Here is an 18377-nt window from a genome sequence, read left to right on the forward strand (position 1 = left end):
TGTAACAGAAATTATGGCAGGACAAGTTCGATATACATATGTATAATTGGCGCTTACACCCTGTTTGGGTGATTAATTCCAATAGGGTGATTAATTTTGCGCCGCCTTGTATATAGCATGGCATACCTATATTATTTGAGTATAAAGTATTATGATTAGCCTTTAAGCTTTTACTACACTCGTGTACGCAATTTTCAATTGAAATACTCCACACAAAACCACTTCAGCGAAAATTTGCTTTTCTCTGCTATTCATATGAATTTTTAATAAGTAATATAAAAATGGTTTGCTGTACATTATCACAATTGCATAAGGTTGGGTAACTCACAATGTTAATACAGCAAAATACATATAATCAATATTGTGTAAAGTAATGCTCCATGCTCCCTTTGCTTCGCCTAACTTACGTAAATAATACGTAGTCCCTTCCTTCGCTTAAATTTAAACTATTTAGATTCTCTTCGAAAGCACCATTGGTGAGATCTAATTTCATGCAAATAAGCAGTGGTGGTCGCGCGTGCTTGAAATGCACAATGGGCACTAAGTATGTGAAGCGATGCGCTGCCTCATCGTAATGATTGTATGATTTATTAATTTTTTCTGCAATAAATAAAATATATTTTTACTCAAAAAACTGCATTAGCCTCAAACTAACTTACTCTCATCCACATCGCAAAAGGCACGCACTTTGCATTTTTCCGCTTGCGGCAAGTCGCGAAAAAATTTACGTCCCCGCTTTCCAGCATTCCAAATTGTGAAACCACTGCGCCACGGCTCGCGACACAGCACATGCATCAGCAAATGTTGCATGCGCAGTTGCCAAATCGTGTCCGCTACAATTGAGAACGTCGTAGCCGCGGGATGATAACGATAGAGTAGCAAGCAGTCGTTGACGCGCATTACGCGTCCGCCGCGGTCAAGGTGAGCATAGAAAAAAATGAGATCTTCTGGTGTGCCATAGCCGTGTTCACAAAAACCCTGAGGTATGCGTTCGTAGACCTGCCGATGGCATAGCCATGTTGGCATGATGACTGTGGGGCCATTAGCAGTGTAAATTTGTAGCGTCAATTTTAAGTCGTCTAATTCGTTTGCCCAGCGTGCGAAGCGACACGTTGAATTGGCAGGCGCGCGCACGAACTTGCAACCAATAAGCTGAGAATATAATGCGAAAACTTTGACTTAATTGAATTATAATGTCATTAAAAGTTTACTCATTACTTACAGCATCTTGGTTATAGCGCGCTAGCGCGTATTGCTGCTGTATACGCGTTGGCAGCATTTCATCGTCTATATCTTGAAAGCACAAATAGAAGCCGCTAGCAGCTTCTATAGCGCGATTGCGTCCATACCCCACTAAACGAAGTAAGTAAAACCATTAATGCTTTTTCATGCTTCTGAGTTTGAAATGTTCACCTCCTTTAGAATTTCCGCTTTCATTTTGCACAATATGCATTGGTATCCGGTAGTTATTAAATTTGTGTTGCCAAAGTTTCAACATATCCGCTGTGCCATCTTTGCTGCAATCATCAAAGACACAAACCTCAATTTGAAACTTTTGTTTCTGTTCCACTTCCTCCTTTGCCGTAGTGGACGCCACATATGCCAGCAACTCATTACCATCCACATTGTTATGCTGTTCTCGGTGCATTTGTTTTGGTTGCAGTTGTTGTTTTTGCAAGCGCACAGCTGTGCATTGCTGCAGTATCGACCGAAAGCAACTATCAATCCACTTTTCACCGTTGAGAACTGTGACAATTATCGACTATTTCGGCATTTTTGTGTCCGCGCAAGAAAAAAATAATAATAATACACCTTGATTGCCATTTAATTTGAACACTTGCACGTACCACTGTATCCTCGTTCATTGATGGAGACAGCGACAACAAATAAATGAACAGTTGCCGGCAGCAACACAACCAAGGCGATTGGAGTAGAGCTAGAAGAACACTGCGTTGCCAGATGACGTTGTCGAAATTAAACCAATTCAACCTTTAAATTCAGAAAAATAATATCTTTTTCAATGATATGTGATAAAAATATTTTCTTTTTAAACCAGTAATGAATAATTGGTTTAGCGGCAAATTGTTTTAAAAGTTATTAGTCGATCAAGTACAAGGAAAAGCTACATCAATCTGGCAGCAATATCTTTAACTGTTGTGGATGGCATTCGAGAGAAATTTAGTGGAATTCGTTTGGTCGCGCAATTGAACGTTTGGAAGCGTAATTGAATGAAATACATTTTTTTAAATATCTTATTAGTCGTTTAGTTAGAAAATTGTAACTCATTATATTCTGTACTAGTACTAGAAGAGCTTGTGTTTGTAGGTAAAAGTATATGTGTTTGCAAGTGAACAAACGTGATGTAAAGTTGATGCCGTCGGTTAGAAAAATGCAAGTTAAGCGTCAGTGGTACATATATTATATAAAACTTGCGAACTAACGTGCAAATTAATCGGAATAGAAAAAATCACTGGAGATCATTTTTTACAAAAGTCAGCCCCTGTTTGGTGTGCATGATGAAAAAACTCGAAAGGTAAGGCCAATATCAGACCGTTAACCCATGTGAAAAGATTTTTAAAGGTGATGGTGAATTTGACAGATATGCCCACGTCAAAATTTAGCCTTAGCTTAGTGAAACACAAAACGAATGACGTAGAAACCAAAGTTCCCCTAATTTTTTTTTCTCCACACCTAACGAGCAAACCTGATATCTATCATCCTTGCCGTTAACCGGCTCTCAGTAAATATGAAAGAATCAGCTGATTGGCTTACATAACTGGGGTCATGAGAGCGGTTTGTTTACGAAAAAATTGAGATTGTCTTTGTGATATACGCAGTCATCGCCAATGCTACTTCGCTGTTGTCTGAACAACGTCTAATTGGATGAGTGTGTGAATACATGTGAAATGAGCGGGCAGAATTCTGCTGCCGCGTACCCGGTGACGTGCATGGTGAAAATATGTTTTATGGTATGGCCGTTAGCTGGCTCTCAGCGAATCAGCATTAGCTGATGGGCTGACGTAGCAGGGGTAATGAATCGGTTTGTTTACAAAAAAAAAGTAAGAATGTATTAGTGATATACGAAAAAAGTCAACACAATGTCACTTCGTTGCCATCTAAACAACGACTGATTGGACGAGTGTGTGAATGCGTGTGAACATCAGGGATGAGCTCCGGAGTGAAGAGCTAGGGCTAAGGGAGGATTGCTGGCACCAAACTATGGAGCTACGCCAGGCGATATCCTTGAGGTTGAGGCATTTTGACCAATTGCAGCCAGAAGAAAGGTACATGCTTAATCCAACCCAGATCTATCCTGAGTTTATTAAAGGAACTGGGTCTGGATGAGGTACTGTGTTGAGTAGGGGACGAAAAAGACCATTAGGTCGAAGTGCAAACCCCATAAATCATATCTAATCGAATACATGTGAAATGATAGTGCAGAATTCGGCTGCCTCACAATTTCGTTTTTCATTATCGTTATTGGCCAAATCTGGTAAATCTATCGTCCTTCAGCAACTGAACAGCAAAGTCCCTATTCAGAGAAGGAGAATAATCTGTTGGCGCCGCATCATTTCCATTTCCATTCTATATAATGGCGATTTACACGGCCCTTGAGAGGTCGGTCCTATATCTAAAGCTTTTTGACCTTTTTGTGGTGAGCAACTGATATTAAATGGCGCACACTTCTTTAACATGTTGATTGAAAAGTCAGCATAATCACCTTACAATTCCTAGGAAATGGAGTAGAAATTATCCATTTCCTGTAAATACCAGGTGGTTCAATAAGTTTTGCGGTTCGATAAGAGAGGGCATTGCTACTAGCCTAAATTTTTTTTCGTTTTGTTGGTACACTCTTCATATGAACGTATGTGAAATTTCATTTCAATCTGTCAATTCATCATTTGCTTAGAAACCATTTAGTATCGCCGTGTCACTGTATTGACTATAATGAAAAAAATCAAGTATCGTGCGATGATTGTATTTCAATTTTTGGAGGGCTTAAAAGCAACAGAAATTTATGAACGAATGTTGAAAGTGTATACGGACTTTTCGCCATCAATTAGTACGGTAGAGAGATGGACTGCTGAGATTAAATGTGGTTGTACAAGCCTTGAAGTCGATCTACGTCAAGGACGTTCAAAACAGCAACAGCACCAGAAATCGTAAAAAAAAAATACAGAAAATCGTATTGGAAAATCCTCAAGTGACTGAAAGTGATTTAATAGAAGCCCTAGGCATCTCATGGGGCAGTATAACCAATATGTATTTTGATTGAACCTATGGGGATCAGAAAGCTGTGTACACAATGGGTGCCGCATTCGCTAAGAATGGAACAAAAATACATTCCAATGCGACATTTTGAGCGTTTTCGAAAGGGTAAAGTGGATTTTGTGCGTCGATTCCTCACTATGGATCAGACTTGGGTCTATCACCATGATCATACCTAAATCAAAACAATAGGCTAAGGTGTGGTGTGAACCTGGTTCTGAAACGAGTTCCTGTCCAGAAATTGGTCAAGAAGTTGTTAGCCGCAGTTTTTTGAAATTCGAAAGAAATTTTGTTTGACATTACTTGCAAACTTTTTTTTTCACGAGGTCCACCGGACCTGGTGGTGGACCGCATGAAAAAAAAAAATCTTTTGCAAACTGAGTCGTTTTTCACAATTTTTTTCTTCAGTTGGTCTAAAAGGTTTTTCCAGTTTGCAAGTAATCCTCAAACAAGCATTTTGACAATGGCTAAAATCCATGAATTAATCTTCGAATTTTTGGATCATCAACCGTATTCGACAGATTTGGTCCATCTGCTTCCAGAGCTAAAAAAATATATGCGTGGAAACCATCAAATGATCATCAAATGATGAGGTATAACAGCTGTGGAAGCGTATTTTGCAGCCCTTTCAGATTCTCACTTCAGTGATGGAATTCATAAATTGGAATCTCGTTGGAATAAGTGTATGGATGCTCAGGTGGACTATACTGAATAATAAAGTGTATTTCAAACCGTAAAATTGTGTTTTTCTTATCGAACCGCAAAACTTATTGAACAACCTAGTATATCCGCCCCAAACAAGTTTTTTGCTTAAGGGGACCTGGTGGTCTAGAAATTTCAAAAAATCGATTTTTTTGTTTTTCGATATTTCGAAAGTATAGTATCTTTAGAATGTACTGTGAAATTTTCATGCGGAAGTTCCCAATATTATAGCTTCTACAGCCCATTAACTAGGTAGAGAGCGGTCTGCGCGCTTCTGTACCTCAAACTTTAAACTCATTGATCTCGAAACGACTTTTTTCGGCACGGCGGGGATGAAAAAAAAAAAAACTATTCAACCGAATCCCTTGAAATTTGGATATGTTGTTCACAACATGTATCGCTATCGTCGAAACTAGAATCATAATTTTATTGAAATAATTTGCTATTTTTTAAACTAAAAAACTAGTGAAATAAACCCGATTTTACGAACTTTTTTTTTCAAAAGCGCGCCATTTTGTCAATTTTTCATTTTTTCGATTTGTTCTAGTTCCGACCATAACTGCACTCTTTCTGATTAAGAATCTTCTTGAATTTTATGTTTCAGATGAGTAGAAGTCTCGAAATCATCTACGCGGTTCGGGTTCGATTTTTCGAGATTTCATAATAATAAAGGCATTTTTATAATAATAAAGATTGTTTCAAAAGTAAAAAAAAAACTTTTTGTATGCTCAATAAACGTACTAATAAGACCGAAAAGTTGAAACATCGTTTTTTAAATTTTTAATGGCAAAAAAAATCCTGAAACTAGGTGAAATTTTCGTGCTCTAGACCACCGGGTACCCTTAAGGGGGGAAGCTGGTCTAGAGCGCAAAAAATGGGCATATTTTATGAATTTATTTTGACTCAACAAAGGAATCAATCGAAAATCTTGTGAAATAGGTTTAATAATATAGCTTTCATGGTACAAATACAAAATTTTTCGTCTGAATTAATTTCAAAATGGCCGCTGTCCAGCAGTTCTCCTAAGGCGCCTTTTTTTCTAGTGGGTCCATTGCCGAAGACGTAAACTCCTTAATTTTTGTCCTGGATCAAAAAATACAATTTTTTTAGTTTCTATATAACAACAGAAAGAGACGTACGTAGGATTTTTTCGATATTTTGTTTTTTCGCGAAATGGTGCACGTTTGAACAAAAAGTTACAATTTTCACTATAAAGAACGATATAAAATTGTTGATTAAAAAAAAAACTATGTAATATAAATAAAAAATCCTACGTACGTCTCCGGAGAAAGGTATTTCGAATGTATTGTCAAAATTTCGTAAGAATCGGTAAAGATTTGTTCGAGTTATGTCTTCGGCCAGTTTAAAAAAAGTGATTTCGAGAAAAACGCGTTTAAAGTTGTAAATAGCGTTCGGGGCATACCTGCGAGGCACTGCCGTCGAATGAAAAATTTGGGCATTTAGACATTTTTGCTGGCATCCCTCATTTGGTATATTATTTCTAAGACCCTAAAGCACCTTTTAAGACAAAAAAAAATTTTTCGATTTTTTCAAAATTCTAGACCAGCTTCCCCCCTTAAGGGGGCAGATACCTGTAAAAGATATAAGATAAAGAATTGGCGTACACGATAACTCGAAAAGTTATTGACCGATCTATCTGAAACTTTGCACACATTTGTTTTATGATATTACTTCTATGGGAATTTACAATTCGAAAATTTTTCAAAAAAATAATTTTTTCGAAGCAAAAATAGTAGGACAATTCGCCCCAAAATTTATTTTTTTAAGTATTTTATCCCGCAAAGTTTTTTTCCCATTTTTTTTTTTGAGTTCATATAGAAATTATGACATTAATAAACAAAAAAATTTTTGGTTTTTTGTATTCAAGTCACTGACGCCAATGCTGCAATGCCCGCCTATTGAGAAGTCCCGTTGTGACCGTCTTGGAAGAATTGAGTGTACATCCGCCATTTTAAATGATTAAAATAAAAAAAAAGTTTTTTATATTATTTTAATGTATAAATAAACTGTATGCGAATTTTGAAAAAATATATTGATTTCTTCTATTTAAATAATTTTAATGAAAATCAGGGAAAATATGGCCTTTTACATGTATCTGTCCACTTAAGTATCCGTTAAATTGAAACAATTTTTTTTTTAATTTAAAATTCAAATAGATTATTTATTTCGTACTCACTTAGTAGCTTTCTTTTTTTTTTAATAATATAAAAAGATCGTAAGACTAAAGCTTAAACATAAACATACATATGTAGCTACAAAAAAGGATCATACAATTATTTATTAAGTAACTTTCTAGCTGCAAAATTACAGCTGTCGTTTAATTTAGATTTTACACTTTTCATTAATATACTTAAACAATAATTCCTGTTTTTTGTTGCATCTTCAGTTTAGAAATAATGAATGTATGATTTTTGTATTTACAATTTCTGGAACTTGATGGGCATGAGCAGCATAAAGCAGCTAACTAAAATACTTTTAAATTGTTTATGGTAACGAAATCTTTGCGGCAAAATCTTCATCATTTTCGTATGTAGGTATGTGAATTAATGATATGAAAATGTAATTGTGATTTTCTTTTGTTTGTTTATAGGTTGTTTCCAATATGGAAAATACAAAAGTAAATGAAAGTAAATAAATTCAATGCTCTATGCAACTAATATTCGTATAAATGCACACAATGCAAATCAGTCTTCTGGCAAAATAAGAACAAACATGAAACACCTACACATACAATTTGTTTTGAGCTAGGAAATATTCACACATTTCGTTTGTTTTATCTTAATTCATATTATTCCCCTAATATGAAGGAAGAAACGTCAACGTTTCTGAACCACCGTTTCGCAGCACCGCTGCTGTTTTAGTGCGCTTTATATTTGCAAACACTTTCGACTGCCATGACTTGCATAAACATTTTCGAATGCGTTGACAAGCTCATCCATGCCCTTGAGTAGGCCTTCCTCGCAGTTGCCGGGTATCCAAGTCGCACGATGATTAACACTAATTCCCACTGGTAAGGGTCGTGACTTAGCAAAATCGATTAACCAAGCGCCAACCTTATCATCATCGTAAACAATAAAAATGCTGGAGCCAACGACTTCGTGTCGCTGAAAGAATGCTGATTTCTCCATTACTAAACGCAAATGTTTTAAACGCTTGATTAGTTCTTTGGTTACAGAGCGCTTAGCACCCAAGAACTGCTCTATGGTTTGTGTAATTTGATCGCTATTGCGTACCGTCTTCAGATCTTTGACGGGCGGTCGTCCGCGTAGGCGCAAAGCTTCGATGCGAAAACCTTTCGATTGCGATGAAGACATCGATTCGCGAAAAAGCATGTAACGTAGTTTGGTGATTGCCTGTGCTTCGTGCTCCTCTAGCGTTGGCGCCAATGGATCGACTGCCATCATTTTCTTATACAAATCCGGACGCAGCGTCTTGTTTGTGACTTCCGATTCGAGAAAAGTGCGACAACCCATTTTAATGTCCATGACACATGGATCTTTGAAACCACTCAATAGATCCTGTAGTTCGATAAAGTACTCGCCATTTACTTCTTGTGCGCCATAAAACTGTGGTACAATCTTGGCGGTTTGCGGTTCCTGCGTGAGCATCTTATAAGCGAGCACCTCATTGTCCGTCAGATTGGCCACGCGTTTGCGTACAATGCCGGCAGTGGTGGGGACAATGCTAAAATAAAGAAAGAAAAATAAGAAAGGTAAGTTAAGTGTGTCGCAAATAAATGAAGTTATAGGTAAGGAAAACTAGAAGATTTGATTGTGATTTCGACTGATTAATTGTGAAAAAAAAAAAACAAAAGTAGAGCATAGAATTATTTGACAAATTCAGTAGTGGAATACATATACGAGTGCTTACCTCTCTGGATGTCCGGATAGTTGCATCCAACCGGGCGGTTTAACGTTTGCGTTAAAATGCTGATTGTTTTGATTGTGCTCCAGCAGCGCAGGCGTTGCGGGTGCGCTCAATTCCAATGCGTTCTACAATAAAATAAAAATAATACAAATCAGTTGTTTACTCCAAAGCATGAAATAAGGAAAATTGTTAAAGCGGGCAAATGATTTTGCACTTCGCCCAAGAAATGCGTTGATAACAGAGTACTATATGGCGCATGTATAAGTATATGTATATGTGTGTGTACTTATAATATATACAAAATAGCATACATAGCAATGCGTATAGGTATTTTTTATGCGTGCGTATGTAGAACAAGTGATTAAAGTCTGTCTTTTGAATGTCAACGCGTGTTGCCAATGAGGCGGCTAGACCGCCGCCAGACATCAATTTGTGTTTAAATTCTATTGAAATCACTTAGTTGATCATTCACAATTCGTGTGTGAAAATTTGGGCAGTAAAATGATTTATGATGAGACGAAGTATTTTATGCTTACGAAATCATAAATGACTTAGTTTAAAATTACTATGGTTTGGCTTAATTCTTTATGAGGTCACGGTGATGGTACCGAAATGACGTTGTTAGAGACTCTTGAGCGCTTTTCGTTAATTTAATATGAAAAATTTAGTAAATATCGAAAATAACACCCCGGAATTGAAATAATGCCAATACTATGAAATATTTGCCGCTAATTACCGCTTGCATACTCCTCTTCGCACATTTCAATAGATTTGGGCGCCATTAGCAGCGGCGAACAAAGCTTCGTTTTCATCTCTCGCGCCTAATTGAAATGCCAACTATGTTGTTGGAGAGACACAGTTTCCAATAACATAGGCGACACAAGGGAATTGTTTGTTTTCGTGTATTTGTCATTTATTGTACAACGACAAGGAAAAAGGTCACAAGTGACGCAGCTAAAGGGGTGAGTGAGTACAAAGTCTGAGATTTGTTGTGCGGCAGAAATGCAAAATGAAAATAAATGCAAAATATATATGGAAGTAACTATGTAGAAGCAAGGACGTGCTAACAGTGCGCTAGTAGTTTTTGGTTTTTATAACAACAAAAACGAAAATATTAAAAAACGAATTAGCTGCGCTTAAGCTAAAATATACAACCTATATACAAGTATAAAGCGCTTAACAATTTCAAGAATCTAAATGATAAGCGGCCGCCATAGCCGAATGGTTGGTGCGTAACTATCATTCGGGAGTGCATAAGTTCGAATCCTAGTGCATGAAACAGCAAAATGATGGCAAACGTTTTTTGTTAAAGCGGTTGCCACTCTTCAGGCAACGGCAAACATCTGAGTGTATTTCTGCCATGAAAAAGCTCTTCATAAGAAAATATATCTGCCTTTCGGAGTCAGCTTAAAACTCCATTTGTGCAACAAAATCCAGACGCACACCACAAATAAGAGGAGGAGCTCCGCCAAATACCTAACAAAAGTGTACACGCCAATTATTATTATTTTTTTTTGTGATATGATGAAGCCAATTCATTTTTTAATTTGCATGCCCGCACAAATGAAAAATGTTTCACGCGCTGAATGCCTGATATGTGCACTCACTCCAGCGCTATAACCTTTAATTTAACCTCATTTGCTTCTACTTTTTGGGAGTACGTTATTTTTCCAAATTAAGAGCTCCGCAACATCACACAGCAGATTGTCAGACAATAAATGCCAATGAACAACAATTAGGGTTTTTAATTGCTTGTAGCTTACGAAATTTCCAAATGTTAAGAAGGTTTATCAATATTTTTTATTTTTTTAAAGAAAATGGCACAAATGAAATAAGATTAGGTGCAAGTCGGTACGTGCGCGTCCTAGGTTGATGACAAATATACTTAAATTTCGACGCGTTGGCAACAATGACCACTTTATTCCTGGAAGTTTTAATATTTAATTCATATATATATTTTTTTGCGCGTACTAAACGTTTAATTGAATGTTGAAATCTTGAAAATGAAATGTTCGTTTGGCAACAAGCTTGGGAGTAGAGAATAGAGTGGCATAATATAACAAAATCATGGCAACTCTGCTGGGCTTGACAGCGTACGAATTGTGCACAAGTTAAAATGCGGTGTGCTAGGATGCGCTTATATTTGTTTTTGTTGTTTAAAGCCGGAAGTCAATGCCTTTATTATTTCACATTTACAGTTTTCTTTTTCATTAAATTTTACGCTAAACATTTCCATATGAATGTTATTTCGTTTTGCTGCTTTCTTTCATCACAAATACTTAACAGCAATTGTGTATACAGAAAAATTTTTACCTTCTGCTATTGAACTGATTGCTTGTAAAGTAAAAGAGGCAAACAAATACACGCACACATAAAATATTGTACAAAATCAACGCTCTGGGCAATAAAATTACAGTTTTAATCGCATATCTCGCAAGCTGTATTTATTGTTTGTGCACGCAACTTATTTCTTTGGCGCGAACGAGCGTGTGTGACGTGCGGTTGAATGTTGGTTTTAAGTATGGAAAATTTTTGCATTTACTGTGTTAATATTTGATGTAGTTAAATAAAAATATTGATATAAAAAATATTTGCAATGTATGCGTAAATACTTACAATGGCCAGAAATTTCAACAATGACATCCGATGTGGTGGGGGTAGTATATCACGTTGATTCAAATAGTCGGCCATATAATTTTCAAAGTCGTTTTTCTGCAAGGAAATAGATGAAAGAATGTGACGCGTTAGTTGGTTGTTATGAGGTAAAATGTTAAAAAAATTGGGGTAAAATTTAAAACATAATTTTATTTTTATAAGAAAATACAAAATACTATTTAATGATAAAATGTTTTAAAAGATATATAATAAAATGTGATATAATTTTTATGAAAGAGCCACTTAGAAATATTTTAAAATTAAAATCCATTGTTTTATACTTATTAAAATACTGGGAAATGTTCTTAAAATAAAAAAAAAATTGCATATTATCTAAAAAAAAAATTGGGATAAAATTATTAAAAAAAAATGTTTTGAATTAGAACTTAAATATTACGCAGTTTTTATTAAAATATCGCTAAAAGTATTAACAAATATTGAATAAATTTGTGTGATAAGAAATAAAAAAAAAAATTTAAATATTATGCAGCTTTTATTAAAATACCGCTAAAAGTATTAACAAATATTAAAAAAATTTGTGTGATAAGAAATTAAAAAAAAAAATTTAAATATTATGCAGCTTTTATTAAAATACCGCTAAAAGTATTAAGAAATAATGAATAAATATTATAGAAAATAAATAATAAATCATTCTTACAAATATGTCGCCAGAGATATTTTTTTAGTTCTTCTTAAAAACGTCATCTAAAAGTATATTCCCCTAATTCTCTGTTTACACGAATTTTATTTAACACGAGTTAGAAACAAAAATAATTCTTTTTTTACACAACTTGTTTCGTTTTAACACGATTTTCAATATTTTATGCATTTTTTTTTGTAATTTCATATAGCAAATAGAGTGAGATTTCTCGACGCATGCACGAAGCGTTTAAATTAGTCGCAGAAAAAGTCTCTGAGACTCGGTAGATTTTGCACTCGCGTTTCATAATTTATTTCTAGTAATATAATTAATGAATTAAAATGTGTAAGCACGAAATAAATTCTTAAGTGAACTGTAAAAGGAATTTTTTAATATTGTTTTCACCTAAATCTCTTTTTACGCGAATTTTTTTGGGAACGTATCGAACGTGTAAAAAGAGAATTAGGTTAAAGAATAAAAAAAAACATTAAAAAAATTAAAAAAAAAATAAAAATATAATGCAATTTTTGCTAAACCGCTATTAAAAATTAAAAAAAAAAAAAAATTTATACACCAAATAAAACTTACTCTATTTTTATTTCGCACTACTTCTTGCCTATCCAACCGTTACGCTGTGTGCATCCCGTTAAACTGTACGATCTACAACTCACACAATCCGAAGTATTTTTAAGAGTTTCTAATATATTTCATTTTGCGTAACAATATGTGACATTTTGTCTCTTATCAAAAAAATGTGTTTCATGATAAGCGTTGGTAAAGCATACAACTTCCAAGCAACCCCTGTGCGCTTGTAGTAAAGTAGAAATGTTCATATGTACATGTATGAAAAAAAAAACAACCACAATAACAAAATCATAGCCTAAGTAATTGTTTTTGCAGACATCAATGCTCACTCGACATTCGACAGCTTTCAAAAACAATTACCTGCAAAAATAATGAAATGTTGGATGATAAAGTATTGTAACATGCCATGCTCGACAATTAATCGAAGAGTAGGAAACAACAAAAAAAAGATAAATAAATAAAAGTAAAAAAAAAAAAAATAAAAATAAAAAAAGATAAAAAAGCGAAAAAAGCAATTACATGACTTTGCTGATATTTGCAAATCACTAAATTTTTTATCAAACACACTTTCGACAATTTTGGCTTGTGCTTGAAGTGGGGGGTTAACCATATCTGCATGTATTACCTGTTTGCAAACTTGTCGACTTCTTTAAACGCTGCTAAAGTGCCGCTTGAGGAGCAGCCAAATACAGTACATACATACGTACATATAAACACATTAAAGTGCCGATAGCTGCGCGTGAATTTGCTTTTTTGCAATCTTAATTGATAAAGTTCTTGAAGCGCGTGTGATTGTAGTGACAGCCAGCAATATGACAAGAAGTTTATGAGAAGCTCAGCAGCATTAGAAAATGAAAATAAGTACAAAAAAAAATTCAAATAAAAATAAAAATACAAATCAAAATTTTATTCAAAAAGCACACAAGTAACAAATAAACAAACGCTTTCACATCGCACACAGTGAGTGCTGTGGGCAAGCTTTTGCAGCGCTACTGTGCCTACTTACTATATATGTAGGTACATATGTGTGTATAGTATGTAGGCAATGCGCTTTCTCTCCACTCATCAATACTAATGTGCATTATTTGACACGTGAAACAACAAATTGATTTAAAGAAAAGAGAAGTAGAGAGTAGGGGTGGGATTATTTTCGAATAATATTCGAATAAACATTATTCGATTGCTTTGAAATTGGATTGATGCGCAAATGCATGTGTGTATGTATCTATGTATGTATGTAATTTCAAAAAATTACGCAATAGAAGAAATTAAATAAAAATATCACTTACTTTTTGTTGCTAATGTGTGTACAACAGATACATGTCAACAACAACAGATACATACATGACATATGTATGTATATGTACATGTACCTACCCTGCTGAGTGGTCAATAGTAGGTAGATATTTCTTTGTATATTTAGTTATAAGACACTATTTGTGATAAATAATTATCATAGTAAATGGTTTTTGAAGTATTTATGTACGTATGCTTTTGCTAACGCTCTTCCTTTTAAAGTAAACAATTTTTTTTAATTCGATAATAAAATATATATTTTTTATTTCTCTTAAAAAGAAGTCTGAAATACATAGATTACGTATTTCAGTGTCACATGCAGTTTATTGCCTGAAATGTCCATATACATACATATATAATTCTCATCGCCAGTTACCTAAGCGTATGCATGGTCGTAGGACTGTCTGCACTCGTTTATCGGGCTTAGGTCAGTCAGTAGCAGGTAGAGTATATGGGTATATGTATGTATGTGCATATAATAGTACTGCGAAAAGCAAAAAACCTAAAACAAAATAATTTCATGCCTCAAGCAAGAGTAGTCCGCTAATCTAAGTAAATATTTACCAAAATATGAAACAAAAACAAAGCGCCGACACAGTAAAAAGTAGGTAGTATTTTCATTTAACACGTTCCCTGTACGCTTAGCCACATATGGTTCAGTAAACGTGCGCCTGATAAGCACTGATACGTTCCTGAGCCATATGTGTGTCAGCATAGAAAAAGTTCCCTGAACCACATGTGTTTCATGAACATGCAGAAGCAAAAATGGACCATATGTGTTTCAGGTAGAAATACCCTGCATCCGTTTTTTTTGTTTAGTTATTATTATTACTAAAGCTATCCTATGACTACAAAAAAACAAATTTTTCAAAAAACCCTGTTGGACTTGACGGTCAATTTTGCATTTTTGTATTGGGACAGGGAACGTGTTAATATAAGCCTTTGCGTGGTTTTTGAATTTGCATACATAGGTACATGCACTTGTACAGAAACCGATTAGTAGTCCGCTTATCTAAGTAAATATTTACCAAAAATATTCGAATAGTGAAGTATTCAAATAGTAAGGTATTCGAATAGTGAGGTATTCGAATAGTAAGGTATTCGAATAGTGAGGTATTCGAATAGTAAGGTATTCGAATAGTGAGGTATTCGAATATTAAGGTATTCGAATAGTGAGGTATTCGAATAGTAAGGTATTCGAATAGTAAACTATTCGAATAGTGAGGTATTCGAATAGTAAGGTATTCGAATAATGAACTATTCGAATAGCATTATTCGAATAAACGAATAAAAAATTCGAATAAATATTATTCGAATTACGAATACCTCTCGAATAAAAGATTTTATTATTCGAATAATTTTTATTCGAATAGTCCCACCCCTAGTAGAGAGTAATAACTACACTGCAGTGAATTATTTATCGCTAAAAATGAGCAATTAAGCAGTTAAGCGCACATTATTTAAGATTTATTAGATACAATAGTGACCACAAATATACATACATACATATCTGTCTACTCATTCAAAGTTCATAAGAAATATTTAAAAATGCATTCAATGTAATAAACGCGTCTGAAATGTGTTATTCACGAGTTGCGGTCGTATGTTAGCGCGAACCCATGCAGGTCATATTGCTCCAGCATGTGAAATCACTATACTTATATGTATGTATGCATAGATAAGCTGATTGATTTGTTAATGTCTACATACGTCAATCGATTTCTGTTTTATGTATTCATTTCTAGAAATTCAAAACCAAGCGAATTCGCAAAAAAGTAATAATTAACTTAATTGTTTCACAGCGTTTTGCAGTTTTTAGGCGAAAAGAGAAAATTATAAAAAAATCGTATAATAAAATAGAAAAGTTTGTGGTAATAAAAGCTGAATCAGACACACACATTTTTGGTGATAACTATTTTAGGTATACAGTAGGTTCTGTTTTTATGCGGTAGATACGTTCCGCAAGAAACAGCATAAAGAAAAAACAGCATAAAAAAAGCTACTAGTTCTATAGTAAAACTATAGATACGTTTCAAATGCTAAAACCGCATAAATCTGAAATAATCGCATAAAAAAGGGCACTAGTCCCATATTATTACTATAGATACGTTCCATAGACCGCATGAATCTGAAATAATTAAATAAAATCGCATAAACAAAATATTGTATCTTTGAAAATTATATCTTTATATATCTTCTATACTTGTAGGGTTAGCATTTCTGATGCAATCTGTGAAGAGTTTTTGCTTAGCTGGTTTAGAATCTTGTTTATAGTACAATTCCCCATAGGTCGACATGCATTTTGTAATTTAAAAAAAAACCGCACTATTTCAAAACCGCATAAAAAAAGCCGCATAAAAACAGAACCTACTGTATATACACACATACATATACGCACTTCAAGTGTTAATTAGCGATAAATTTTTCAAAAATGTATGCGTGCATAATGGGTGGCAATTCACAGAAGGCGGCAATTGTGCGCATTAGGATTGGTAACGCAGCGTCCGAAATCTGTTTGAAGATATGCATGTAAGTACAGCGCAAGTGATAAAAATTAATGGCATATACTCGTATATACCATATCTGTATAGTATTACATAACCGATAGTAATCGAGTATTTCGCCAAATGCTGTATGTAATTAAAAATGCAAATGTGCGCCGCTTCTAAAACGGAAAGCTTAATAGAAAATCTGACGACTAAACAACTCGTAACAGAAAGACGCGTCAATTGTAGATTTCACATGTCTGCGTCGCAGTGGCGTAGATAGCTTCTTGTCATGGCGGGACGGTGGGTATTCTAATATGAGCTTTTGCAATGTAACCTAAAAATTTTTAAACGAATTTACAATGAAACATTTTTTTGTGGGAACTTATATCAAAAACTTGGAGTTGGATTTAAATATAATAACCCATGCGACCGCAGCGAACAGCTGAGAACTGTCACTTCAGCAGCATTCCCCGTATATGCATGGGGAATGTTTATGCTGCTATAAGAACAACAGCAACCAGCCGAGAGCAATATCGCGTGCTTATAGCAACGTTCGTTTTGTTTTGGGTGATGAACTGTAATGATAACGGTAATCATATGTGCCTGCACTAAGTCCGCTCGAATAATCGTAGTAAGGCATTTGTGAGGCATTTAGAAAAGTATTTAAAAAAAAAGAAAAAATACAGCAGTACTGGAGAGGATTTTTTTAGAATTCAGGTGTATTTGAAATACGTCTAATGCACAATTTTTTCTAATAATTATAACCAAAATTGTAAATGTGTATTGTGTATACGACCTTTGCTAAAATTTGCTCCCACGTAACTTGCCGATGCTCAGCATTGTTGGAAATTCATTTAAGCGCTATACAAAAATTAATGTTCTTTATAAGAGATCTTAAAACAAACAAAAAACATTAGAAGATGTATGATATTTGAGAGCATTCCGATTTCAATAGCGTACTTTTTAAAATGACATTTCTCACGCAGGCAACAATTTCTCTTTAAAGTTGTTAAAAACGTGGATTTGAAAGAGAAATAAATATAAGAATAATAAATAAAGCTGATAAAGGTAGATAAATATATAAGTACGCATATGTATGTATGTATGTATGTAGATTACAAAATGTTCGCGCACACTCAAGCTCGACTTGGCCGCAAATCAAAGCGTGATTCATATATTTTTTATCGCGGTTGCTATACATATTTTAATATATACGAGCATACATACATATGTATATTAGCTTGGGGAAAAAGAAGTTCATTATTTTTCTCTCTCTCATTTATAATGTATTTCTTTTTCTCCAAACTAATATAATGTATCATCCCCTGGCATGGAAACAAATCCCCTTGATACCTCTTCATCGACGCTACTGAGTAGCCACTATCGCATAGCTTAATCGCAGCAATTTTAAATCTGAACTCGAATTTGGTTTAAATAAAATAATAATAATAAATATAAATATATAAAATATAAATAAATTGCAGTAACTATAAAATTATAATGCATGCAGCTCTTCTGTTGTTTGATTTGCAAAAATCTACATAGTTTTAACGAAGTGCCCACAAAACGGCTGTTGTTACTTGACGTTCTCTCTCGGAATGCTGAATTAACATGGTATTGCTAACACAAGCCTTTCTACATACATACATATGTTTCTGTTAAAATCAAACGTATGTTTATGTGTAGTTGTTATTAAGCACATTGTCCACACTCTTTGAGCGCTTAAGCTGGGTAATTAACACTTCCGAACATTTGCAATGCCTATATAATTAATTATCTAGCTCAAAAAACAAGAAGAAAAAAACAATAATAATGAATAAATAATACAAAGTGTGTGGGTCTTATTGACTTAT

At 34.4% G+C, this 18377-nt stretch overlaps 2 protein-coding genes across 3 annotated transcripts in view; both read right to left on the bottom strand.

The window, feature by feature from the left end:
• Positions 1-290: 290 nt before the first annotated feature.
• Positions 291-1983, bottom strand: LOC129249211 (UDP-GlcNAc:betaGal beta-1,3-N-acetylglucosaminyltransferase-like protein 1). Of its 2 annotated transcripts, none has more exons than XM_054888896.1 (5): positions 1848-1983; positions 1414-1762; positions 1223-1353; positions 660-1152; positions 291-600 (listed from the first exon to the last, which is right to left on the bottom strand). In XM_054888896.1, the coding sequence occupies exons 1-5, from the start codon at positions 1863-1865 to the stop codon at positions 404-406; spliced, it is 1188 nt and encodes a 395-aa protein (XP_054744871.1). In that variant the 5' UTR covers positions 1866-1983; the 3' UTR covers positions 291-403. The 2 variants fall into 2 exon arrangements, with proteins under 2 accessions (XP_054744871.1, XP_054744872.1); XM_054888897.1 differs by having other exon boundaries at positions 425-600; positions 688-1152.
• A 5183-nt stretch (positions 1984-7166) lies between these two features.
• Positions 7167-18377, bottom strand: part of LOC129248208 (inositol-trisphosphate 3-kinase homolog) — a 28763-nt gene continuing 17552 nt past the window's right edge. Inside the window, exons 2-4 of the mRNA XM_054887673.1 lie at positions 11476-11571; positions 8863-8984; positions 7167-8676 (exon numbers count right to left, since the gene is read on the bottom strand). Coding sequence (XP_054743648.1) covers positions 7860-8676; positions 8863-8984; positions 11476-11571 — 1035 coding nt within the window. The 3' untranslated portion in view covers positions 7167-7859. The remainder of the gene's footprint in view (positions 8677-8862; positions 8985-11475; positions 11572-18377) is intronic.

Source organism: Anastrepha obliqua, chromosome 5, assembly GCF_027943255.1.
Source record: "Anastrepha obliqua isolate idAnaObli1 chromosome 5, idAnaObli1_1.0, whole genome shotgun sequence".
Taxonomy (NCBI): domain Eukaryota; kingdom Metazoa; phylum Arthropoda; class Insecta; order Diptera; family Tephritidae; genus Anastrepha; species Anastrepha obliqua.